General features: G+C 39.4%; 4 protein-coding genes across 7 annotated transcripts; 2 read left to right on the forward strand and 2 right to left on the reverse strand.

Moving 5' to 3' along the window:
- The first annotated feature begins 1,175 nt into the window (after positions 1 to 1,175).
- Positions 1,176 to 2,976, forward strand: asgrl1 (asialoglycoprotein receptor-like 1). Of its 3 annotated transcripts, none has more exons than XM_005473010.4 (7): positions 1,177 to 1,562; positions 1,634 to 1,726; positions 1,844 to 1,930; positions 2,037 to 2,087; positions 2,174 to 2,313; positions 2,408 to 2,523; positions 2,631 to 2,976. In XM_005473010.4, exons 1-7 carry the CDS (start codon positions 1,493 to 1,495, stop codon positions 2,782 to 2,784), a joined length of 711 nt encoding a protein of 236 aa, XP_005473067.1. In that variant the 5' UTR covers positions 1,177 to 1,492; the 3' UTR covers positions 2,785 to 2,976. The 3 variants fall into 3 exon arrangements, with proteins under 3 accessions (XP_005473068.1, XP_005473067.1, XP_003445721.2); XM_003445673.5 differs by having other exon boundaries at positions 1,179 to 1,562; positions 1,643 to 1,726; XM_005473011.4 differs by lacking the exon at positions 1,634 to 1,726 and having other exon boundaries at positions 1,176 to 1,562.
- Positions 2,676 to 4,920, reverse strand: pla2g1b (phospholipase A2, group IB (pancreas)). Its single transcript, XM_003445672.4, has 4 exons — positions 4,767 to 4,920; positions 4,474 to 4,615; positions 3,294 to 3,427; positions 2,676 to 3,152 (listed from the first exon to the last, which is right to left on the reverse strand). The coding sequence occupies exons 1-4, from the start codon at positions 4,813 to 4,815 to the stop codon at positions 3,034 to 3,036; spliced, it is 444 nt and encodes a 147-aa protein (XP_003445720.1). The 5' UTR covers positions 4,816 to 4,920; the 3' UTR covers positions 2,676 to 3,033.
- A 5,298-nt stretch (positions 4,921 to 10,218) lies between these two features.
- On the forward strand, positions 10,219 to 11,628 carry LOC100705146 (phospholipase A2, minor isoenzyme). The gene is made up of 4 exons (XM_003445577.4): positions 10,219 to 10,293; positions 10,451 to 10,607; positions 10,710 to 10,837; positions 11,071 to 11,628. The coding sequence occupies exons 1-4, from the start codon at positions 10,254 to 10,256 to the stop codon at positions 11,193 to 11,195; spliced, it is 450 nt and encodes a 149-aa protein (XP_003445625.1). The 5' UTR covers positions 10,219 to 10,253; the 3' UTR covers positions 11,196 to 11,628.
- Positions 11,629 to 19,236: 7,608 nt separating this feature from the next.
- Positions 19,237 to 24,493, reverse strand: prkab1b (protein kinase, AMP-activated, beta 1 non-catalytic subunit, b). Of its 2 annotated transcripts, XM_005473012.4 has the most exons (8): positions 24,071 to 24,493; positions 23,747 to 23,909; positions 22,255 to 22,424; positions 22,073 to 22,166; positions 21,828 to 21,942; positions 20,274 to 20,407; positions 20,104 to 20,172; positions 19,237 to 19,955 (listed from the first exon to the last, which is right to left on the reverse strand). In XM_005473012.4, the coding sequence occupies exons 2-8, from the start codon at positions 23,891 to 23,893 to the stop codon at positions 19,878 to 19,880; spliced, it is 807 nt and encodes a 268-aa protein (XP_005473069.1). In that variant the 5' UTR covers positions 23,894 to 23,909; positions 24,071 to 24,493; the 3' UTR covers positions 19,237 to 19,877. The 2 variants fall into 2 exon arrangements, with proteins under 2 accessions (XP_005473069.1, XP_005473070.1); XM_005473013.4 differs by lacking the exons at positions 23,747 to 23,909; positions 24,071 to 24,493 and adding an exon at positions 22,734 to 23,065.
- Between the last annotated feature and the right edge of the window lie 509 nt (positions 24,494 to 25,002).

Raw genomic sequence — 25,002 nt, forward strand, 5'->3', positions numbered from 1 at the left:
AAACGACACACCTGTAACCGTGATCTGTTTTGTCTAATTTCATGAGGTGTGAGGTTTTCTATATGTATAATTCGTATATATTTAATCCCTATAATATTCTGAATATTTATAATTGGGCTATTTGTATTTATTAGAGGTATTTCTTATATTTTGTAACTTTGTAAAATATTGTTTTATTTAATTTAGTTTAGCCTCCCCTCATTTTCTGTATATTGAACGGGAAATTCAATTCAATTCCATTCAGATTTATTTATATAGCACCAAATCACAACAACAGTCGCCTCAAGGCGCTTTATATTGTAAGGTAGACCCTACAATAATACATACAGAGAAAATCCCAACAATCAAATGACCCCCTATGAGCAAGCACTTTGGTGACAGTGGGAAGGAAAAACTCCCCTTTAACAGGAAGAAACCTCCGGCAGAACCAGGCTCAGGGATGGGCGGGGCCATCTGCTGCGACCGGTTGGGGTGACAGAAGGAAGACAGGATAAAGACATGCTGTGGAAGAGAGACAGAGATCAATAACAAGTACGATTCAATGCAGAGAGGTCTATTAACACATAGTGAGTGAGAAAGGTGACTTGAAGGAAAAACTCAATGCATCATGGGAATCCCCCAGCAGCCTATGTCCAGCAATTTATGTAGGCATCCTTGGAATACAGTGTATATGGTGGGAAAAAAATATTTCTAATGATCCTGAAAGTCACCTTTATTCTTCAGCACAGCCTGAACTGTCTTAAGCAAGCTTTCTTCTAATTTCTTTAAGTAGTTTCTCGGAATGATTGTCTGCCACACTGCTCCAGTAATGTTTAGGATCCTTTCCAGATGGTATTGGATGGTAGATCAAAATCTGACTGTACTTTTCTGTGTTTATAATTCACTCAAATTTGACTAGATCCCCAAAACCACTGTAACTAGTTTTTAGGACTTTCACTTCTTTTGTTACAGCCCCTAAATTCTCCCAACTTCACCCCAAGAGAGTGATTCATAAACCTTGAATAACTATAGCACATTATAAACATCTCCTGTGCCTGTAATGCATTTCTCTTTAAAAAAGTGGGAGGATTTTGTGGGGTTGCATGGTCAGAGTCCAGATATCCAGATACTCTGGCTGATCAAGGTGAGTGATAAGTTTTATTGGTTGGGATTGTTTGCTCTTGATATGGCTTTGCAGGCTTAGACTAGTGCATGACACAGGGGGTTATAAACGTAATCATCTAAATATCAATAAATACAACAAGTATTTACATAACTTAAATTTACAATAACTCATTTTAGCTGTACACCTTTGAAAGTGTTTGCTTTTAGACTATTAAAAGACCAGCGTCTATTTATTGAACCATTAATAGTTAACATATTATGAGGCCTAAAAACAAACAAGAACCATTTGGTTAACCTCTTCTAGTCTGATCATGTCTCTAGACTGAATCCTGGTAACTGCGCTTTAAGTACTTATGCACACATTTGCATCAACTGATATCTTTCAGCGATGGAGTCTCAGTATCACCAGGTTGAATCGTTGGATAGAAGCTCTGTCTATCAAAACACCACAAAGACAGGTAACTTTTTCATGTCACTTCATTTTAATCAAGTAGTTTCCAGCAGTATTCAGTGATAACATGTTGGTTAGTGTTTGTAGGTATGAAGAGGATTGTGATTTTTGTGCTCTATGGCCTGCTGGTGCTGCTGTTGTTGATTCTGCTGCTGGTAACTGGGATCAAATGTACGGCTATAGTCCACATTGACCACAGTCATGTAAAGCTGGTTCATTCATATATTATTATTATATAACTATATAGGAATCTAACCTTTTTCTTTCTATCATTTCTTTATCTTAAAGTCTCACAATTAAGCAGGGAAATCACAGATCTCAAACAGTATCTTGGGAAAACGAACCATGGAGGAACAACATCAGCTCTCGGTTCAGGTTAAAAAACAAAACAGTAATGATATCTGGTTTGAATATGACAGTGCACACATAAACCTTTTAGTCCTCTTCACAAGCTCTTGTTTTGTGGTTTTCCACATTTAAGGCAAGACGACAGTTCACAGTGTCGCCTTAGAGGAGCTCACCCCAATTAGAGGTATTAAACTGCATGCTTTAAAATCATTAATATCAGATTTTTTTTTTCTTTTTACAGTCAACATATGTTAATCCTTATCATAATAGGAACATGCAGCGAAGGCTGGGTGTCTTACCAGAGTAGCTGTTACCTGGTATCCATCACCAGTATAACCTGGAGCAAAGCAGAGGAGCAGTGCAAAGCACACGGAGGACACTTGCTGGTTCTGAACACTGCAGAGGAATTGGTGAGTTCCATATCACATCACCTTGCTGTGAACATGCCAATTAAGAAGCAAACATTGTCTTAAACAAAGGGGGGGCGGTTAAAATCACTTCTAGGACTACATTTCCAGAATTGTTCCAATCAAGTATGCCTATTGGATCGGACTCGTGGAACGACATCACGAGGGACAGTGGAGCTGGGTGGACGGAACTGACTACAGGTCAACCCCAACGTAAGAGAAATGTAAAAAAAAAATGTAAAGACAGATGAATGGGGCCGAAGGAAGTCGTCACTATGTGTGGCATCATTATTTGTCCTTCCTCTTCTGATTGTGTTCAGTTTCTGGGATGAAGGCCAGCCAGACGACTGGGACTACAGAGAGAATGGAGAGGACTGCGGGCAGCTTCATCCATCTGAAAGACGTGAACGCAGGCTGTGGAATGATGCCGACTGTAACATCAAGTTCCACTACATCTGTGAGAAAAGGGCATGAGGAACAGGGGAACTCCCTGAGATGACAACCCCGCCCCTCCCTCGCCAGCAAGGCAGACTCTGCATGGCAGGCAGGAGTCCAGAATGATGGAAAAGATGTTACTGATGCTGATGTGTCACAGAAATAGATGAAACGTGCATGTATGTCTTTAAGTCTTTTCTTGGACAATAAATAAATGCTATGGAAACAATAGCACTTCTATTCATTTACTGATGTTTTATTTTTTCAAATAACGATGCCCTCTTCAGCTCACTGGCAGCGGTCACTCGGGATGTCAGCATTTTCCTCATTGTAACCAGCCTCAGCGAAGCACATGGCTGCGTTCCTGTCACACTCGCAGATAAATTTCTCACACAGATCGTTGTCATCTAAAAGGGAAAGGCAGAGAAGACGGTTGAGTGAATAAATACTATTTAAGAAGTATTTGCTGTACACAGTAAGAGAAAATCTAACTACTAGCTGTAGACAAGGTTGATTGATAGTACACTGCTGTTGTTGTTAACACTCACCCAGGCAGGTGACAGTTTTGCTGGCCTTGTCACAGTTATAGCTGTATATTTCAGTGTAGGGGTTGTCCAGGATGGCCCAGCAGTCATCGTGCTGCATGGCATCACTGTAGCACTGGTCGTGGACCTGACAACACCTACAACAAACACATGACACAATCAGACCATTAAAGCAAAACTTTTAAATTTACTAAAGGACTGCTGGTAACAGTTTCCTTAGAATATAGTCTGGATCCTGGATCAGTAAGGTCAACATGTCATAGTTGTTGCTTAACTTGGCAGAAATCGGGAAATAGGACAGTTTATCAGCAACCTCTCTGTGACTCTGAGGTCGCCCAGTGATGGCATTGATTTTTATCTTTGTTTGTGTGTGTGTGTGTGTGTGTGTGTGTGTGTGTGTGTGTGTATTTTCTTTATCTATATCTATCTATGTCTATAACAAGCAAAAAACAAACATTAAAAAAATATGTCCGTAACAGTGCGGCTCAGTCCATGGAGACATTTTTAATGCCTAGGGTGATTCACTAATCAATTTTATCTAATGAGCTTTTAATTAATAAAACAAAAAGAGATAATAAAGCAAAGTTGCACAAGAAACACTTTTCACTGAACACTGTAAATGGACAAATCTAGCTAAATTCCATTAATGCAATAGATTTAATTTACACAAACAACTGAATGGCTTTTCTGAGGAAACAGTTACTGTGAGCACAAAGGCTCATGGGACTGTTAATGTTCAAATAATGAATTAAGTAGTTTTGTGGTCCTCATCTGGTTTCTACTGTTTGTGTGGCTGAGAAAAGAGAAGTTTAACTCGTATCTGCCGTGACCAAGATTAGAGTGAATAAAGATTTCCAGCCTGTGTTCAGCTTTGCGATTATTGTTCAGGTAATAAATAAAAGTAATAATCATGCAGCTGTGCAGTGTGTATGAAATCTCCTTGCATGTAATATTAACACTGCAGAAAAACACTCTTGGGTTTAATGACATTTTTTTGTTACATTTTGAGAAATGTGTCCACTTAGATTACATAAACTATTTACTATTCCTGCGAAGTTTGTTTAAATACTATGTACGATACAACTTATAATTCACAGTGACTGTGGGAGACTCAGAGGCGGATATCTCACTGGGGGACAGAACATGGCAGGCAGCATGAGCAATACGACTCCAGCAGTCTTACCTGTCAAGCTCATCAACAGGCGTCCCAGAGCCTCCCAGCCCGCAGTAGCAGCCGTAATCAGCGTAGTCCAGCGCTGGCCAGCTATCAGGTACCGTGCACAGGATCATGGACCTGAACTGCCACAGAGCTCGATAACCCAGCACTAGGAGACCCAACAGAGACATGTAGCAGGTTCACATCCCAGAACTGTCTGGCATTGCGTCAGGCAAAATCAAAACTCAAGCCTCTTGGGAGATTTTCTGATATCAGATTCACTGAAAGAGAGCTATCATGACAAATACTTTTAAACTTACAAGCTGGGAGGCTGAAGAGCACGATGAGCAGAGAATGACTCAGATGCATTTTGCTGGAGAAGTGTCTCAAGGACCTTTGGTGTAAAGCTGATGCTTTATATTTACCGTCAAACTGAGAGGTGGTCCTACTTTGACCAGTTCCTGGGACTCATCCAGTCCCTTATTTAATACCTTATACAACGTATATGGATGCACATGTATTGTAAATATGCAATAGATGCAATAGATGCAAGCACAAACAAATTAAGGCTTTTTATATTTGGTTTATTATTTTTCCTTCTGTTGTGTCACCTGTAATTTCCTTTGATCTTATATGCAAACCGAACACGCCCAAGGTGCAGCTGAAGGTCATGGGAACAGTGCCAAATGTTAGCTATTTACACAGGTGCATGTTCAAGTTTTAATTTGACTCCAGGTAATCCAAACCCAAGGGAGCACGGAGTAAGCAGAAAATGCAGAAATACATTATAGACCATGTTATTCAGGAAAATTTAAAACATGTCCAAATAGGGTAACTGTGTAGCACTTCATAACAATGTCAGACTATTAAGCATTAGTAGGATATTAGTAAGGTATTGGTGCAGTAAGTGCTTAATTCACCATTCCTCCTCCTTAGTATGTGATTTGTAATTATCCGTCTGTTGCTGTTACACCGTGTACAGCAGTCACTGTTACCACATCACTTCTAGTATTAATCATAAATCATATCATACATTGCCTGGAAATTAGGCTAAGAATGACAGAGATGATTTTTTCCTGAACATTCATAATGAATCATATCCACAACTGGACGACTCGTGTTGAGTTATGGAGCACATAATAGGTTACTAGTGGAGTCCATGAGAAGATAATTGCTGTCTTTTTAGGAGTCATGTTGAAGACAGGAAATGGAAATGCTTGTTGTCTTTTTATTGCTTCTGGTCAGAGAAACACTCATGTATATGTAGCTTTAGTATACATGCAGCAGTTTTGTTCAAAATAAGAGAGCATTACATGAAAATACAGAAGGCCACATATCTCAAAGTATCTCTGAGTGAATACAGTTGTTTTACTGGTGCGACAGAGTAAAGCCTAACAGCAGGGGTCCTATAGAACGATTGTATGCTAGTGTAACTTAAATGTCATGGCTCTGCTGGTGCTTCTCTTTATTAATGATGCTTTTAAGACTGCTGCTTTTTGTGAATCTCCCAGAGATCATTTTTGTGTCTTCTTTGATCCACTCTTTGGGTCTTTGTCTGCTACACTTGTTTGTGCAACCTTGTAGGACCAATGATGCACTGCTGCCCGTTGACTGACAGTAGCTTATGGCAACAATCCAGAGTGCCAAGCTTGGTGTGAACCCTCAAGGGTGCTTTGGATACACCAGTGTGGCAGGAACCTCTCAAAATGAAGTGGAAAGGTAGTGCTGAGTCGATGGAAGGTACTTGAGGTTCTCCCATGCTCGTTCTTGATCCTGAGTCCTTCTTAGGTGCTGTAAATTTTACAATAAATGGAATGAAGTGAGCAGAAAGACTCTTGGATGCATGGCTGTTGCTGACTTCCTTCTTCAAGTTCCCCAAAGTGGCCTTATCAAGAGACACTGCAACTGGGACTGGTTAAAAGTGCATATACACAACTTTTTGACAAAAAATTCACAGAAATTCCAATGTATGTTATGTTCTACTCTTTTAACAGGATATATTTGAATTTCTATCTGGTGCATCAAAACAGTGAAATGTGAAGCAAAGCTGTTTACAGCAGTGATGGTCACAGCACTGACACAGACAGCCTAAATAGGCTCAGCAGTGTTGCCTGTCACAGTCACCAGCAGGTGTGCCAAAGCCTCCTGGTGTGGAGTACCAGTCATTGCTCATTGAATCTAATGAGAGCTGTCATTACAGAGCGGTTACATTTTAGCATGTAATGTCTCCAGAATGTTTTCAGGATTTCCAAGATGTCCAAGATGTTGATTAAAAAAATGCGGAGGTCTTTAAAGAGTAGAGGGATGTTATTTGTTGGACATTTGGGAAATTTCAAAAAAGTTACGGTTAGGGCTGGGTCTCCAGCTCCCTCAGCACAGGGAGGCTGTTATACTGCCTCCCTGTGGTCAGGTACAATAGTTACTGTGCAGCAGTGGCACAGTGCAAGGAGAATGAAAATAATTCAAGTGGATTAAGAGAAGCTTTAGGGGATTATCTTAATGCTGCATTGAGGTTCTGGCATGTCACTTATATCAGGTTTCCACAAATATTTGCTGACCTTTAAACACACTCCTAAACCTCGTGGAAGCCTTCACAGAAGAGTTGAAATTGTTATAGCTGCAAAGGGTGGGCTGACATCATATTAAACCCTGTGGATTAAAAATGGGATGTCACTCAAGTGCATATACGTGTGAAAGCAAACGAGCAAATGCTTTTGGCAATACTTAAGTAAATATCAGCTCGACAAATGCAAACTGCACAGTAAAGGGGGAAAAAATCGAGTCTAATTAAAATAAACTCATGTGACCCGCAGAGATCCACGTGAGAACATTTGTTTTTGTCACAGATATCCCTCTTTGTGGTTTGTCAGCAGTCCTAGAGGAGAGGTTTCTATGTGACTCTGATACTGGCACTGATACTGATCTCTCACAGTTTTTAAAGCTCTCACTGTAATTTTGTCAGCCGTAAAACAAACTTTAATATGCACCACTTTCATTTTTTCTTAGCTACTCAGTGTTCTGTGAAGGTCCAGCACATTCATCATCATGTTCTGCTTCCTTTTGTGACAACACTAAGAGATACACATATAAAACACCCCACGTCAGAAATGTGCAGTGGAAAGTTGTGGGAACTGTGGTAAGTGCTGGCTATTTACACAGCTGCGAGGCTGAGGAGTTATTTTTAATTCAACTTCCAATAATTCAAATCCATGGAAACACAGAGTGACCAGGGAGAAAAGACCAACCATATAACAGAGACAAGTAGAAGAAAAATTCTCAAATAAAAGTAAAAATACTGTAACAAAATTTTGTTATATAAAAATGTGCATAAAATATAAAGGCAGGTGATGGTGATGAAAGCTTAACCCCGTAAATAACCGTATATACGTCCCTGAAGCCAGATATGAGGGCACCAAGGTCTCATCTCACATTATATTTTTTGTGCTGTAACCTTATGATTTGTATATAATACATATATAATTAAATTAATATTTTAATTATATACAGTCTTCACAGTATATCAAATGAATGTCTGAGCTGTGAGTCATTCACTGACCTTCAGACGGTGACATATTTGTACATGCTAGACAGCCTCCTTGATGATGATGATGATGATGACGATGATGATGATGACAATGTCGATGATGATGATGATGACAATGATGGTGATGACGACGATGATGATGGTGATGATGACAATGATGGTGATGATGATGATGATGATGGTGATAACCTTTTACTTCATGTAAAATAAACAAATCAACATATACACATAAAATATTTACATGACATGAAATACCAACTCAATCGCCAAGTCCGATATAGAGTATGAAGGAATACCTACATACTTATTAATCCCTCCCACGTGCTCAAAACCAGTTTACCCTGATCACCATTAACCCCAATACCCTCACTCGCCCCACGAAAGAGAGAAAGAAAAAACAAATCTTTATTTCTGTGATAAATATAGATATAATGATATATCTACCCTTCCAAAACCATGTTCATAAATGTTTTTGTTTTATTTGTTTTATTTGTTTTCACATTACTTGTTTGGATGCTTCCTAAAGCTGGCCGACCGGTCAGTCTGAGCAATACAAGGTAGAAAGGCCTTTCAGGTGGTGACCAAGAACCCGAGCTGTTTTGTGTTTATCAATTAATTTGACAGATCTGTTAATGAGAACTTCGTCCAGTATTTTGGAGAGTTGTAAAAGTAGAGAAACAGGCCTGTAACTGTATAACTTGTGAATTGGTGTCGATCTCTATTTCTGTACAGTGTTATAACTTCAGCTATTTTCATTTGTGTCAGGAACATACAAACTGCAATTGTATGTTAAAGGGTCAATAATGTTTTGGTTTTTTTTAGCAATGCCAATTATGTCACACTATTAAGCATTAGAAAGATATAAGTAAGGTATTAACAAATGCTTAATCCATCATTTATATAGCATTAGTCCTGCTTAGTAGTTTATAAGTGCACATATATTATTATGACTATGATTATTACTAGCAGTGATGCGGTTGCAGTGACAGCTGTACATGGCGCAAACGTAACAGATGGATAAACATCTGTATTTAGAAATGCCATACTAAGAAGGAGTAATGATATATAAATGATGAATTAAGTATTTGCTAATACCTTACTAATAGATCTTACTAATGCTCAGAGTGCCACCTTCTTTTCTTCTCGATGCGTTCAGCTGCACACGTTATCCAGATACCTTTGATGTAACCTTCTGTATTTTATAAATTCTCTAATTAATTAGAGGCATTTTGTAGTCCTGTTATGATCCATTGGTATTCTCCATAATTTTCCTCTTATAAACGTTTATCTGAATGTTTTCCGTATAGAAGGACCTTGAATCTGTGTTTCACTAGCCAAGCCATTATACACAGAGTTTTCTTTTGGTTGTCAGGATTTTTTGCCAGTTCATTACCTCTTTTTTCAATGGCACTGCGATTTGATTTGGTTTATTCTGACAGGTGTTTAAACTGTGTTTGGCAACGCTGTTCTAAGAGTGAACAGAGCATATCTGTACGTATCAGAGTTTACTGAAAGGGGCAGTTAGTACCAACTCCAACTGGTTTTTAAAGGGTTTTGCTGTTCTCGTGGCATGAATTTTATTTTCTGGCAGAAAAGTTTGACGATGTGCTGTAAGGGTCCCAAAACGTCATGGCTTTTTTGTATATACTCATGCTGGACATTTGGAAGAACATTTAGATTTTAATTTTTAATTTAACAAACATCAAGTTATTTTTCATAGCATTTAATCTCCCAATCTTCTAATTGAACCTTAAATCTGATTTTATGGTCTGCTCTTACTCACTCAAGTTCACCAGTCTGCTGAGGGAATGATCTTAATTGTCCAATCACATTTTGCAGAAACAACTAATGGATGAAATAAACTCCTTTGATCGTTCACCTCTCACCTGTTGCTTCAGAATTAGGTCTTTGAATGTTCCTTTCCATTATTTTGTGTTTTCCACATGTGATTGGACTGTACCATTTGATGGTTCGTATATAAAAGCATAATTTATAAACTGAAGCTTTGATATGGATTTTTTTAAAATAAAGTTTAAGAAGCATGTCATAAAAATACTAAAGTGAGGTTTATTACCTTAAATTTACACACTACAGAAACTGAGTAAATGCTGTTATGTTCTACCAATGAAATACAAGAAAAACAAAGTGTGCTGGCTTAACAGAGCATCAGATTTGATGTTAGTCTTTGAGATGTCTCCACCCCCTCTCACCCTTACTTATAAAAGCAGGCTGTACCAGATTTCAGGTTCCTGTGTCTGTAACCATGAATTTGATTACTCCTCCTCTGCTGCTGCTTCTCACTGGTAAGCATGAAAAAGCTTATGTATGTTATTATCAGTGTTTTACACGATCACTGTAGCGCTTTAAAAGTTGCTGTTGTTGTTTTTCATTTACAAGTGATTTTATTTATATATAAATAGATAAATTCTCCTAATTTATTTTTTGTGTACGTCCTAACAGCTTGTACGGTCAGTGGTGCAGTGCTGCCTAAGGCAATGTGGCATTTTGGGTCGATGATCCAGTGCGCCCAGCCCGGTGTTAACCCTCTAAGATACAACAATTACGGCTGCTATTGTGGCTTTGGAGGAGGGGGGACCCCCCGAGATGGAGTGGATGCGTAAGAATCAGACATTACACAACAGACTTGTTTTCAGTTTTTGAAATAGAAGGGAACTTGACGTTGTCTCAAACATGCTCTCTCCTCCCGATCCATTTGTAGGTGCTGCCAAGTTCACGATAAATGCTATGCAGATAGCAGAAAGATTCCTGGATGCGGGGATGTTGATAACCTTCCTTACATTATTGATTTCGATTTTACCTGCAATAATCAAAGAGTGACCTGCTCAGGTAACACTGTCACTGAGACTTACTAAACAGGCTTACACACACACACATTTTGGGCAAAAGAAATAGTTAAATTCTAATGTTTTGGGTTTTAAAAAATGTATTTAAATCACAAATTTCCAACTATGCATGTATGTATGGAACCACGCCACCTTTGTAATGTTTAAATGTGTTAGCTGTTTAGCTATTACTGTGAAGTTGTGTATTCATGTGCTGACACAGCTCTTTCTCTGCAGCGGCCAACAATACGTGTCAAGCTGCTGTGTGCGAGTGTGATCGTGCTGCGGCTCACTGCTTTGCGCAGAATACATACAACCCAGAAAACAAGAACCTGGATCACTCAGTTTACTGTGCCAACTGATCACATCACCCACCACAGCAGAAAGATTGATTTGTCACTTTTCAATACTCACTATTCCCATTTGTAAGCACTTATAACATAGCTGACTGATTTTTTTAAGGTGTCAGTTTGAACACTGATCCACAATTTTAACTGAAATATTTTCAACTTTTGATCCCATTACAAAATTTCTTCTGCTGTCTTTAAACTGACATCAGGGAGAAGTCTGGTTTCAGCAAAGCAACCATAGAACATACAATCGGCTTTATTTCAAAAATGAGCTCAGATCTGTGGAGCCTTGTATAGAAAAGTGGTCACTTGACTTTGGAAACTGTGGAAAGTTGATTGTTAGAAAGTCATTTGTAATTAGTCTTCAGATAATTCAAACCCAATGGATAGAAGCAGAACCAAGGGGTGGCCTGTGGTGATTGCTTAGATTCAACCTACTGTTGAAGAGGCTGGGTTTTGATTAATTCATACAACCTCCAATTGTTGTTTATTAATGTACAAATGCCATTAATAAAGACAGCTATCATCTAAAACATAAAACTGCACAGCTGGTTCTTGATGGTCATCTATCTTGAGCTCAGGATGAATGTGTGCACTCGTGTACTTGAAACAAATGAACCTAAATTAATGGTGTCATCTAAAGTCTTTGCCTTGACAGAGGGCAGTAATACAGAGAGCTGCTGGACTATCATTCTAATCACCCTGTCTCAAGTCTTAGGCTACGTTCACACTGCAGGTCTTAGTGCTCAATTCCGATCTTTTGATCAAATCCGATTTTTTTGTCTGCTTGTTCACACTACACATAAAATGCGACATCAAACGCTCTCCAGTGTGAACACTCAAAGCGGCCCGCATGCGCAAAAGAAGATGTCACACACAACTCGCTCTGTTTAGACCCAGAGCAAACAATATTGTTTGACTGATGGCCCTTAATATAAAGACTTCGGACTTTATGTTTCCATATTTTTGCTTTAAGTTATTTTGTTATTTACATAATAATGTAGATAACCTAATAATGATCCTTTTTGCTGTTTTAGAGGAGCGGTGCTTCAAAGGATAGTTGCCGATTTCTGTCAGAATCTGCAGAAAATACAGTAAAAATAAAATGTTCACATTTCTCCAACGTTGTCTTCCCAACAGTTTCACCGGATGGTAGGAAATCGTTCGCGATGTCCTATCGGGCGCTTCTCCGGCGCTGATAATTGGCGTCTGTCTTGTGTCAGTGACGTAAAAGACGGATTTAATGCGACTTGACCGTTCAGACAGCAGTCGCTTTCTAAAACATCGGATACGTATCGGATTCAGTACCACATACGAAAGTGACCCAGATCGGATTTGAAAATATCGGATTTGTGCCGTTCACACTGTCATACCATGATCGGATATGGGTCGCATAGGGGTGAAAAAATCGGATTTGATGCGCTTTCGCCTGCAGTGTGAACGTAGCCTTAGTATCAGTAAGTTATGCGGTAACAGCAGGACTGATGGGACTGTGCTTTTTCTCACCAGCACAGTGGCCAAAAGAGTCACAGCAAACTAAACCAACAGCTAACAGGAAAAAGAAATGCAGTGAGGAAAAGGAAAACAAAAGGTGTGATGGTCCTGGGTTTTCTGTTTTGGACTTTTTTTTTTTTATTATTTAACATACCCTTTGGTTCTTAGTTTGATCAGTATTGTTTATTCCTGATATCATGTGCATCACAAGTCTTTGTTTTTTTGTTTTTTATGGTCTCTTTTATGTTTTCTTAGCCTTCCTTTTATCCCCTTCTGTGTCAGGTTTGTGTGTTAGAGTCTGTCTTCTCTGTTTAGTTACTTCCTAGTTTTTTGTCACTTTTGTCACTATTGACTTGGGCTTCGTCCACACTAGCCCGGATAGATTTGAAAATGGCGTTTTCATCTGAAAACCCATCCACACTATCGTTTTCAGTGGTTTTCACAGAGTTGCGCATCCACATTGAAACGTCCGAAAACGCTTACATTCCAGTCCTGCGCATGCGTGAAACGCAAGAAGATTCGACCTGCCTCATTTCTGTCTGCCATTTATTCACTTTTCCGGCTCTTTTTGAAACGTTGCGGCAAAATGTTGAGGAAAAGCACCGAGGTTATTTTTAAATGGACTAACAATGAGGTGGAGTTGTTGCTGCGAGTAACACAAACGTACAAGGTTGCAAAAGCGAGTGAGAGTTAAAGAATTTGAAGAAAAGCTATCTGGAGCATGCACAAACTGATATTAATCTTTAATAGGGCTGTAAAATTGAGTGCAAACAAAACAACTGCTGTATAATGCCCTCCGCTATCTTAGTTTAATTGGTCACATGACTGCATCATATGACTAACATGCCTCATCTTTTCAGAAAGTCTGCGTTTTCGCTGTTCACACTGCCACTCAAAATGTTTTCAAATGTATGCGTTTTCGAGAGTGTTTCGAAAATGCTGCGTTTTCCATCGGGGAAAACGCTGCCTCAGTGTGGACGGGAGGCCAAAACGGAGAGAAAACGATGCGTTTTCAAACGAAAACGCATTAGTGTGGATGTAGCCTTAGGCTACGTTCACACTGCAGGTCTTAATGCTCAATTCCGATTTTTTGATCAAATCCGATTTTTTTGTCTGCTTGTTCACGCAAACACAAACGCGCTCTAATGTGAACGCTCAAAGCGGCCCGCATGCGCAAAAGAAGATGTCACACACAATGCGCTCTGTTTAGACCCAGAGCAAACAAGTTTGACTGATGGCCCTTAATATAAAGACTTCGGACTTTACGTTTCCCAATTTATGCTTTAAATTATTCTGTTATTTACATAATAATGTAGATGACCTAATAATGATCCTTATTGCAGTTTTAGAGAGGAGCGGTGCTTCAAAGGATAGTTGCAGATTTCTGTCAGAATCTGCAGATTATACAGTACAAATAAAATGTTCACGTTGTCTTCCCAACAGTTTCACTAACATCTGCACTGGATGGGCAGGAAGCGTTCGCGATGTCTTCTCGGGCGCTTCTCCGGCGCTGATAATTGGCGTGTGTCTCGTGTCAGTGACGTAAAAGACAGATTTAATGCGACATGACCGTTCACACAGCAGTCGCTTTCTAAAACATCGGATATGTTCGGATTCAGTACCACATACGAAAGTGACCCAGATCGGATTTGAAAATATCGGATTTGTGCCGTTCACACTGTCATACCATGATCGGATATGGGTCGCATAGGGTCAAAAAAATCAGATTTGATGCGCTTTCGCCTGCAGTGTGAACGTAGCCTTAGTCTCCACTTGTGTGTTTCCTTGTCTTGGTTTCTCTGTGCTTCCTATTGTTTCCTGGATGCATTCCCTGGGTTTCCTGTATTATTATTCCTACTGTTTCCTTGTTATTTGCATTTCCTGGCTCCACTGTTTTTTGGATCATATTTATCTTTGAACTATTCAGCATTAAAGGCTTGCCATATTTTTACTTCTGTCTGCTGTGTTCTGCATTTGGCACCACAATAAAACTATCCTCATGCTACGCAGCTGATTGTGACAAAAATAGGACTGGAATCTGCAATTTTAAATGTCAGGGGCTAAAAACAAAAACTGTAGTTCATAACATGACAGCATATCAAAAATGTATTTTTAAAGCAACAGGAGTTCTTTGAAATGAAGCTTCTTTGATCCTTACACATTGTGTGTCTCATTAATTAACATGACTTTGTTACTGAAACAATGCCTGTTCATCCTATTGAATTGTATCTTGGTTAATCAAGTAAATCTGAAGACAGTTCCCCCCAGCATGCTTGATGCTGGCCCTGTGAAACTTTTGTTTTGCTACAATATGCCTTGGTCTTTGAACTTATCAGCTCATTGTTGTCTTTCAGATGCTTAATTTCTTCTTGTCACCAACACTTACATGTGACCATATCCCGCCCACTAGTTTTTGTTCCCTCCCAAGTGGTTCTTGGTCGTCTTACCCTCTGAGTCCCACTCTCTGAATCTGTTACTAATACTCTGACACATCCTTGCAACGAACTCTCGGAACAAAGAAGTGTGATTTCTTAATATTATTTTAATGTGCCTTGTGCAATTATTTGATGGGTTGTTTTGTCATTTTTAACATCACATTACTTTGGATTGAAGGTAACGTTGGTAAATCTGTTTTTGTTTTTTTTTGTTCAGTGCACTTTTTTGGTCTTTATTTGGAACCACCAAGACTGAAATGTTTCAGAACTTTACCTAGAGACGTCTCCATGTTGTGCTGTAGTTGAAATCTGACAGAAGACACTTGCTGACTATTTACGGAGTGTCTCATTCATCTATCTGTATTCATTGCACACTTTAAGGGACAGAAGTTCAGTGACTGCTGACACAAGAAGTTTTTTTTTCATATTAATGTATTTTTTATGTTATAAAATGTCTTTCATGCCTACAAATATAAGTTCAGTCTGGCTCATCACTAACATTTGTGACTTGAGAGAAGAAAACTGTTCTGATTAACAATGTTAACAATAGTATAAAAAGATTGGGATTGGGATCCCAATCTTTTTATACTGGAACCCCCAGAATTCAGCTTCAGAACGGCACAAACTAGTCAGGCATTAATTGTCTGCTCCCAAGCCAGAAACCTGGCTCCACTGGCCTAAAGACAATTTTTGCTGTGGTAAGTTCAATTATTGTGAGAATCTGGTGAAAACTGACAATTTTAAAGGTGTTTTTAATCAATAAAAACACCTTTAAAAGTGTTTTTTTCACACCTGCATAGAAAAAAAATCTAACTTTTTTTCTTTCTATGTAGGTGTGATTGCAAGTAGACTGAGGATTGAACACTACAAGTGTCAGCAGGTATTGAATCTATTAGTCTCAGTGCAGGGGTGGAGATAAATTTGCACACCTCAAACAAAGAGAAGAATACTGGGTTTTGGTCCTAAGACCACCGGGACCCTACACCAGGCAGCTTGTTCAACAAACTGAGTTTAAAAATAAACTCTGAGTCTTGTGTCTGACTCATGTCCGAGTCCACCATGCAAGCAGACCTGGACACAGTCCAGCCTATGACATCTTTAAGTGATTCCGGTTCTGGGTCGAGCCAATGGGACTGATTTAGGCGACTTTCAGTGAAAAAGATGTTGAAGTTCAGACTCTGACTGACTGAATCTCAGTCTGTGAAGACATTTCAATATGAAATGTAATCAGATTACAGTCAGACTGTCTGCAGCTGCTCTGCTTCCATTAGTGTGACCACTTATAATGGAACAAATGATTGATTATTGATCAGTGCGTAACACACAGTACACACACACTCTCTCCCTCCCTTTGTCTTCCCTCCCTATATCTCTATTAGTATGTACCCGTATGTGCTTTAATTTGTCCCACCCTCCCTCCATCACTATCTCCTTACTTCCTATCCTGCCCTATCCAATCCCCCTCCCTGTATTTACCCCTCACCCACTTCCTCCAACTTTCTCCATCCCTATTTACCTGCATTTATTCCTCCCTCCATCCTATCCCCTCCCTGTATTTACCTCTCCCTTGATCCTCCTCCCTTGTCTCCCTTACTTCACTCCATATCTTCCTCATTCTCTCCTCCCTCCTACCTATACTCATGTGTTATCTCTTTCCTCCCTTTCCATATTTCTATCTCCCTCCTACTCTTTTCCCTCCTTCCTCCAATCTTCATCCCTGTTTTCCTCTGTCCTTCATTTCCTTAATCCCTCCCTATTTCCCTTTCTTCACAGCATCTTCCCACTCTATCTTCCTACCTTCTCTCCTTTTCTCCCTCTCAGGCTCCCTCCCTTCATTTCCACTTCACTCACTAGTTTCCTATCTCCCTTCTCTCCCTTTCTTCCCACCATCTATTTAATTTTAACCTTGAGCTTAAAACTTTCCCTTTTAAAGGCTCACGCTGCTGATGGACTTGTGATGATGCAGTGAGTACTTCCAATGTGTTTATACTACTACTGCATGTCATTAACCTTTATCTTTTATCTCCCACACTGTGCTTTTTGTTCTGTCTCTATGCTCTCTTCTCTTTCCCCTTACCCCCAAACCAGTCACAGCAGATGACGACCCTACCAGAGGTTGCTTCCTATTAAAAGGGAGTTTTTCCTCCCCCACTGTGCTCATAGGGTATCATTTGATTGTTTGGGTTTTCTCTCTAATACTGTAGGGTCTATATCACATACTGTACCTTGACAACTACTGTTGTCAATTAGATTTATATAAATAAAAGTTTGAATTGAATTGATTATAAACTCTAACTACACCCAGTCATTTAACACAGCACAGTAAAACACACGAGAATCAACCAAAAACTGAATTAAGGACTGGTTATCTAAAAGTTTCTTTGCTGATTAATTTTTTTATTTAAGTGATGATGGACTACAACTTGTTCATTTGACTACAGTAATAATATAATTTGAAAAGTATTTTTGCACAGAACATGGCCTTCATAGCTTTGTTCCATCACAAATATTAATTTGCACGACCATCATGTTGGTATTTCATGTTTCCTTCTTCTTTACTCGTCCAGGACTAAATGTGACACAGTTTATCATTGTTCTGGAGTGACAGAATATCCCCAGTAACACACACACACACACACACACACACACACACACACACACACACACACAAATGGGGCTTTTCAAAACTTAAAATTGCCTGTAAATTGTGGTGGTCCTATATAGTTTGTCTGACAGGAGGCATCAGTGATTTTCCTAAACTTCAGTGATCAGCCTCCACAAAGCCCTGAAACTGTTGCTGTTGTGATCAACTAAATCAGCCTCCTTAATTTAAAAAAAGAAAGCCTTTGGTTGTTTAACCTCGTTTCAAAAGTTCAGTTTCGTTGCTGTGTCTGTAGAAGACCCCACATAGATTATAGACAGGATTCAATTCAAATCCTCAAGAGGACCAACATCTCCACCCAGCTGTAAAATTCATTGACAGTGCACATAACTCCATGAGAGTAAAGATGACAGTGTTAGTGGGATGACCCAAATCCCTTTCTTTTTCAGCTTTTCATTACCCCACCATTATACCACCGCTGTTTCAACTTGAAAACTACTGCTAACTAAATAAAATACTCATAAACGCATGCCTTATCATCTACACCAGAATTCCCTAAAAATCTGAAATCTGCAGCCTCTTATTACAACTTGCAGTTACGCACCAAGGCTACTGTCAGTGACATCCTGCAGTAGGAAGGCTTCAGTATAGAGCGTTTGTTTGCTTTGCAGCTGATGAAGCAGCAGCTGCAATTGGGTGACAGAGAAGAACAGCCACATTTGAGTGGAAAGATCAATGCTAAGCTGACCGTCATTCACTGAATTAGAAGTTGGTCCATGATTGGAGGGGGGGAATTAATTGCCTTGTATTGGCATATTTTGGGAAATGATACCGCTATATGGGGATACTAAATGCTGCATAACAGTTTTCACCTAAATATCATGTCATTTTTGCTCTCTTTTACATTTCACATGTGCCTTTCTTTCAAGTTGACCCCAAAATGTGTTCTGTCAGGTGTCAAGAGCTACCTAGTTGATTAGAAATATAGTGTAATATAACATTCTGTAATATGTCCATTTTATCCATTACCTACATGTTTGTGCAATAGAAGTAAACATCTGTCATGCTACCCTTACCTGATTTTCACTCTGCTAAACTTGCTTCTTTATGGGCACAAACAACAGGACAAAAAAAAAAAAAAAAAAAAAAAAAAGATTTAAAATATATAATTGAAGCATTTTCAGTTTTTGCTTTTCATCGTGTCGATTTTACAAGCAATAATTTGATTATGTGAATCTTTACTGTTGAGTATGTTGACTACAGCTGTTTTTGAATATTAATTTACAAATTGCATCATTCAAAAAAAACAAAAAAACAAAGAACAGCTGCACAGGCGGACACTGATGCTCATCTCATTCTAAACTAAAAATAAATTGTGTACTCATGCAATTCACGACAAAAACAAGAACCTGGTTTCTAAAGCTCAGTGTGTGCACTGAATCATACAACCTCAAAAAAAAAAAATTAAAGTAAAATAAAAACCCACGCACAAACGCAGAAAGGAAAACTCATAGCACTAATGGATTTTTGCAGTCAACTTTTTTTTTAATGAAAACTTCGTTCTATTTCTGATTTATAATGTGTCATGTGAAAAAACACTGTATTTGAAAAAAAACAAAAAACAAAAACCAACAACAACAAAGGAATCGTATGATATACATTACATGTTACATTTCCACCTCTTAGTGTCCTTGTGTCCATTTCCTCGTGTAAGGAGAGCCGATGCAGCTGTGCTAGCCTCCTGGGTAGTAAAACTAACATTTTTCAAGTCTCAGTTTCAGGCAATTCCAGGTCACTTCAATACAAAAGTCAAAATTGAGGCTTGGCGTCAGAGTTCAACAATTACAGATCTCCCCCGTCCTCATCATTTTGGTCTCCATAAACCACACTTGTATTAATTAATCAAGGTCAAGTGAAGTTGGAATGAAGTCATTTAAAACACCGGCCTGCTCATAACATACCACGTATTTGCAAACATTAAACATTTCAACATTTTCAAATTCTGAGATCATAGAACAGTTCAAAATCAATAACTTTATCAAATGCTTTAAACTGATATCAGGAAGATACTTTAGGTCCAGTTTCAGCAAAGCAGTCCAGATAGCAGCTGTGTACAACAACAGATTGATTTCAAAAGAGGAGGAGGGAGCGCACCTCCGTGGATTATATTGGCTTGTACAGAAGAGTGGTCACGTACTTTTTCTTGTATCGGTGTGTTGCACTGAGAACCATCACCCCGTCCTTTAAAAACAAACAGAAAGCAACCCACAATCACATGATGGCATGACAGTTTGACACAGCACCGTGAGAACTGACAATCAAAATCTGAACTACAACATTAACAATTTGGGGGGCAAAAAAAAAAAAAAAAGTCTATTCAAGTTGTTACCTTGATGGAGAGGGCATACAGGTGATTTAGCATCACATGGTTAGGCTCTGGAAGCAGTGTCGGGTCGCACTGTGGAAAATTCACAGCAGGATGAAGCAAACAAAATCAAACATATGCATATAAATAATTATATAATTAAATGTATATAACAGCTTCAAGCCTGGACTTACAGAAATTCCAGTGTCCTTGTTGAGCAGCACTTGCAGCAGGTGGGGAGGTAAGAAAGGAGGATGTTTGAGCTTGTCATCTGGCTTGGTTACATATGCGTCCTGTAGGTAGGGGCCAGGAGGAGAACTGGACAAGTCTGGGAAAGAGTGATCAAATGTAAAAATAAATAAATAATTTTGCCTTAATAAAGCCTTACAGAGAGATACGGCAGAGAGAATTATTCAAGGACCCTTTGTAAACAAATGCCAGTGAAAAAAAAACCCCAATATGCAATATTGAAATAAAAACCAGACTCCTCAAAAGTGTTGCAGCTGCAGTCTGCATATTTTTGGACACTGACACTACTTAAGTTATTTTACCTGTTTCAGCGCATGTAGACCATTATTTTCTGGGACAAGCGATTCAAAGGCTTTTCCATCAATAATCTTTATTAATCAGGCAGCTATAAAGTTTGGACTCGATTCCAATTATTCATCCACAGTCAGCAGCCACATTATTAGGTTAAAAACTGCTAGTACCCCTGTTGCCTTCATAATTGCTGTAATTCTTTGCTGCATAGACTCAAGAAGGTACCGAAACATTCCTCAGATTTTGGTCCACATTGATATGACATCATCACAGTTGCTGTAGATTTGACAGTTGCACACCCATGATATGAATTCTTGTGTTGCACCACATCCCAAAGTGCTCTTTGGATTGACAATGGCCATTTGAGAGCAGTGAACCAACTCTCATATTAAAAAACAAAACAACAAAAACCAGTTTGAGATAATCTGAGTCATCTCAAACAGCAGCAATATTCAGGGTAGACTGTGGTGTTGCTCACTTTATTACACCATCAGCAGCCTGAACTGATACAAGGATTATGTTGTTTACATAATGGGGAGCCCACAGAAATTATAGCTTCAGTTTCCTGTTCTTAGCTCGGTGTGGTCTTCTGCTGCTGTAGTCCATCTGCTTCAAGGTTCGATGTGTTGTGTGTTCAGAGATGTTCTGCTGTATACCTTAATTGTAACGAGGTGTTCGTGAGTTTCTACTGTCTTCCTGTCAGCTTCAAGGAGTCTGGCCATTGTCCTCTGACTTGACATCAATAAGGCATTTTCTCCCAGAGAAAAGCCACTCGCTGGATATTTTCTTCCCCCCCCCCCCCCCTCCCCTCCCCTCCTCCTTTAGCTAGAGACGCTAGAGGTGGTTTTGTGGGGGAAAAAAATCCCAGCAGATCAGCCATTTCTAAAATAGTCAGACCAGTCTGCGGCAAACAACCATGCCAAAGTCACGTAAAATCACTTTTATTCTCCATTCTGCATTTTTGTTTGAACCTCAGCTTCATGCCTAAATGTACCATGTTGTTACCATGTGATTGATATTTGTGTTAACAACAAGCTGAATGGGTGTACCTAACAAACTGGCTGGTAAGGGTACTATCATCAAAGCAATAATCAGCCAAATATCCAAAATTGTCAGCATACAAAGAAATATGGCCTAAGTCTGAACATGCTTTGGAGTTACAGAACCACCTCAAAGTTTTAGAGTTACAAATAAACAAGTTTCAGTACCTGAGACGTCAGCTGACTCCTGAGAGTCAATCCTGAGGGCATCAAAGACTTCAAAGTCTGTTCTTTTCACCTGTATGACATTATTGACTGTTCCAGTTTTAGACGTTACCACGGCCTGGGTGAGAGCATAAAAAATTATAATTTTTTAAAAAGGTAATGTAATGATACATACTTCCAAGTGTAAACCACTAATAAGAGTAAACTAGTGACACTTTTTACCTCCAAAATGTAAAACCTCCACTCACCCCAGCCGGATCCAAGATCCACTGACCATCCACACAAAACTTGTATTGGTGCTCTCCCTCAGGCAAGTCCACAATGGCCACGAAGTTATTCCGACTGGGTTTGAGAAACAACCGCTTGTTACCTTTTAATAAGTTTAAATAGTGAAGCATCTCTGAGGCTGCTTTCCCCTGACTCAAACTACCTTTTGTTGAGTGGGATCTTGGTAGACCAGTTGTTAAAAGAGCCGGACACAAAGACGTCTTTGGCTGCGCCCGCCCACCTGAACACAGTCGGTCTGGCCTGTGCTAGATTTTTAGCGTCGCTGACCAGGTCCTGCTGCCAGGCCAAAAACTCCTGTAATTCCTGTGGAGACTGAGAAGCATGATATCACTGCATTACTGCCATGTTAGCAAGAGCACCTGCAGTCTTTAACCAGACTGAATGGCAAACTTAGAAAAACACTAAAGGACACAGAAAAGTGCTTTTTGTATGTGTAACCTCTTCAACATATCTTTAGCTTATGATATGTTCTTTGACATTACCCTCCAATCAGATACAAAAAGTAAAGACAATTTACCTTTATCAGGAATTTGAGATAGGTCAGATAAATCAAACTGCTGGACAAATCTTTGTTTTAACATTTGACTTATGTACACATCACTAACAGAATATATAGCCTTCCTTGCATCCATTACACACAGTTTGCACATCCTGAACAGACCATATTTTACTGTTTTGACACATTACTGACACTTTGCACCAACTATTTTACAAGACACTAAGCTCTTTGGATTTATCTCCCTCCTCCAACATGTTGCCTCAGCATTAATTAAACTGGTTATCCTGCCTCTTGTTTTCCATTACACTGCACTCTGATCAGTCGTAAAAATAAAATCTGGTTAATAATTCTAGTGTAGGCCCCTCTTTTACTGCCAATATCTGCAAAAATAAAAAATAAAATCCATGTGAATGCCAAGACCCAGTGTTTCCTAGGAGAACTTGGCATTGCAATCATGTGATCAGTGTTATTCACATCACCTCTTAGTGGTTGTATTATGGTGGCTAATCAGTGTAACTGTGCACTGCACAAAGATGGCACCATTTTGGGTACCAGACTGCTTAAAGGCTTTATGGTTGGCTGTTTAATACTTGACATTTGTATTGCAAATCATTTTTCAAAAAACTGCAAAGAATCTTTGTTTTATAGGGAAAATAAAAACGATCCAAACCATAAAAAGTTTAAGAATGATGTTTATCATCTGAATATTTACCATTTCATACATATCAGTGTAAAAACCATATATAAAAGAGGATTTGATTCAATTTTATTTATATAGCATCAATTCACAACAACAGTTACCTGTTACAAGGTGCTTTATATCATCAGGTAAGGACCATACAATAGAGAGAATATCCCAGCAATCACACAATCCTGCTCTGAGCAAGCACGTGGTGACATAACTCCCTTTTAACAGGAAGAAACCTCAACCAGAAGAACCAGGCTCGGGGACTGGCTGCCAATCACGGCGACCAGTTTTGGTTGAGGGGAAATTGATTAATAGTACAATAATTGGTACCAACTCATTTAACAACAAATTTACGTGCAAAAACCTGCATGGCACTTGTTATCCAGTGCAATGGGACAGAGCAGAAAGCTTTATTTAAGAGTTCCTGGTGTAAACTTGCTCTAATACCTTTTGATCTTCTCTCTGGAAAAGGTCTGCATCATCTGCGCTGTCCATCATGATGTTAGAACGAGCCTCCTTCCCTCCATGATGTCCCTCTCTGTATGACCTCTCACCATGACTTCCACTGGATCGGTCACTGCTGCTGTTCCCCATCCTGATGCTTCAAACACTGCAAGAGAAAACACATTAAGTCAGCAGAGTATACCGGGAGCCCCGCAGTTGTCCCTACAATGACCACCAGGGGCCCTTAGCGATACAATATCCACTAATAACAACAGCAGCAGCAATGATTGCTGGACTCTAGCCAGCTAACAACTACAAATAACCCACCAAAAAACCTCCCAGTGGCGCCTCGGCTTGCTGCAGGCAAGATGAGCACCTTGGTCGGGGTGTTTTTATTCTTGTGTCCTTATCGTGGCTTTTTCCGTCTCCTGAAAGTTTTCCTCTGCCTGAAAACACCAGAGCTGAGCGGCGTCCTCCGTCCCCGCGGACTAACACAAAACAGCAGTCAAGTTTTCTCCAGGCCTTTCTTTCTTTCGTTTTTTACCTTCCGCTGCCCTTATTTTAGTTTTATTCCGTCTTAGTCAGCCGTACTCTGATGACTTTCGCCGTTTAGCAGAAACTTCAGCGTCTGGCGTTGAAGGCCTGCTGAAAACACACCTCTTCCGCCTCCTGTGCTCGTTTTCAAAGACGGTTTAACTGTTTGCTGCCCTGTCGTCACTGACCCGACCTTTTCGTTTACTGCGGCGGACTCATTAAACCTCTTTTTATAGGTCGTGTCCCGCCACGGGCGCGTTGAAAACAAGCTGATAACTCAAATACTCAGCTGCAGGTCTAAACGTGAAGCTAGCTTTAGGTTTCTAATATGAAATCATTGACATGCCCAAAGAAAAGGAGACATAGACGTTATCATATAGTCACAGTTTTTAAGGTTTTAAAGGTTTTCGAATGCATTTAGAAGAAAATGCACAACATAGTGTATGTATTCAAACTTTGAATCTTTTGGACTCAAACTATATGTGCCTATTTCCTCTTTTCTGCATGTTTTATTGTCAGTTCAATTTTATTTATATAGTGCCAAACAGTCACCTCAAGTTGCTTTATATCAGAAATTAATACGGAGAAATCCAAAACCATAAAAACTCTATTAGCAAGCACTTGGTGACAGTGGGGAGAAAAAAACGCTTTAATCAGGAAGGAACCTCCAGCAGGGAGGGGCAGAGATCTGCCATGGCCGGTTGAGGGGAACGGGACGACAACAG

Source organism: Oreochromis niloticus, linkage group LG12, assembly GCF_001858045.2.
Source record: "Oreochromis niloticus isolate F11D_XX linkage group LG12, O_niloticus_UMD_NMBU, whole genome shotgun sequence".
Lineage (NCBI taxonomy): Eukaryota > Metazoa > Chordata > Actinopteri > Cichliformes > Cichlidae > Oreochromis > Oreochromis niloticus.

Bases quoted from the DNA above. Each gene is read 5' to 3' on its own strand.
- asgrl1 (XM_005473010.4), top strand. From the start codon at position 1,493: ATGGAGTCTCAGTATCACCAGGTTGAATCGTTGGATAGAAGCTCTGTC. The intron at 1,727-1,843 runs GTACGGCTATAG...TTTATCTTAAAG, and splicing joins GCTGGTAACTGGGATCAAAT to TCTCACAATTAAGCAGGGAA. The intron at 1,931-2,036 runs GTTAAAAAACAA...TCCACATTTAAG, and splicing joins AACATCAGCTCTCGGTTCAG to GCAAGACGACAGTTCACAGT.
- pla2g1b (XM_003445672.4), bottom strand. From the start codon at position 4,815: ATGCATCTGAGTCATTCTCTGCTCATCGTGCTCTTCAGCCTCCCAGCT. The intron at 4,616-4,766 runs GTAAGTTTAAAA...TGGGTCTCCTAG, and splicing joins GCTCTTCAGCCTCCCAGCTT to TGCTGGGTTATCGAGCTCTG. The intron at 3,428-4,473 runs GTAAGACTGCTG...TGTTTGTTGTAG, and splicing joins CCTGTTGATGAGCTTGACAG to GTGTTGTCAGGTCCACGACC.
- LOC100705146 (XM_003445577.4), top strand. From the start codon at position 10,254: ATGAATTTGATTACTCCTCCTCTGCTGCTGCTTCTCACTG. The intron at 10,608-10,709 runs GTAAGAATCAGA...ATCCATTTGTAG, and splicing joins CCCCGAGATGGAGTGGATGC to GTGCTGCCAAGTTCACGATA. The intron at 10,838-11,070 runs GTAACACTGTCA...CTTTCTCTGCAG, and splicing joins TCAAAGAGTGACCTGCTCAG to CGGCCAACAATACGTGTCAA.
- prkab1b (XM_005473012.4), bottom strand. From the start codon at position 23,893: ATGGGGAACAGCAGCAGTGACCGATCCAGTGGAAGTCATGGTGAGAGG. The intron at 22,167-22,254 runs GTAGTTTGAGTC...TCTCAAACCCAG, and splicing joins AAGATCCCACTCAACAAAAG to TCGGAATAACTTCGTGGCCA. The intron at 21,943-22,072 runs GTGAGTGGAGGT...GCTCTCACCCAG, and splicing joins GGATCTTGGATCCGGCTGGG to GCCGTGGTAACGTCTAAAAC.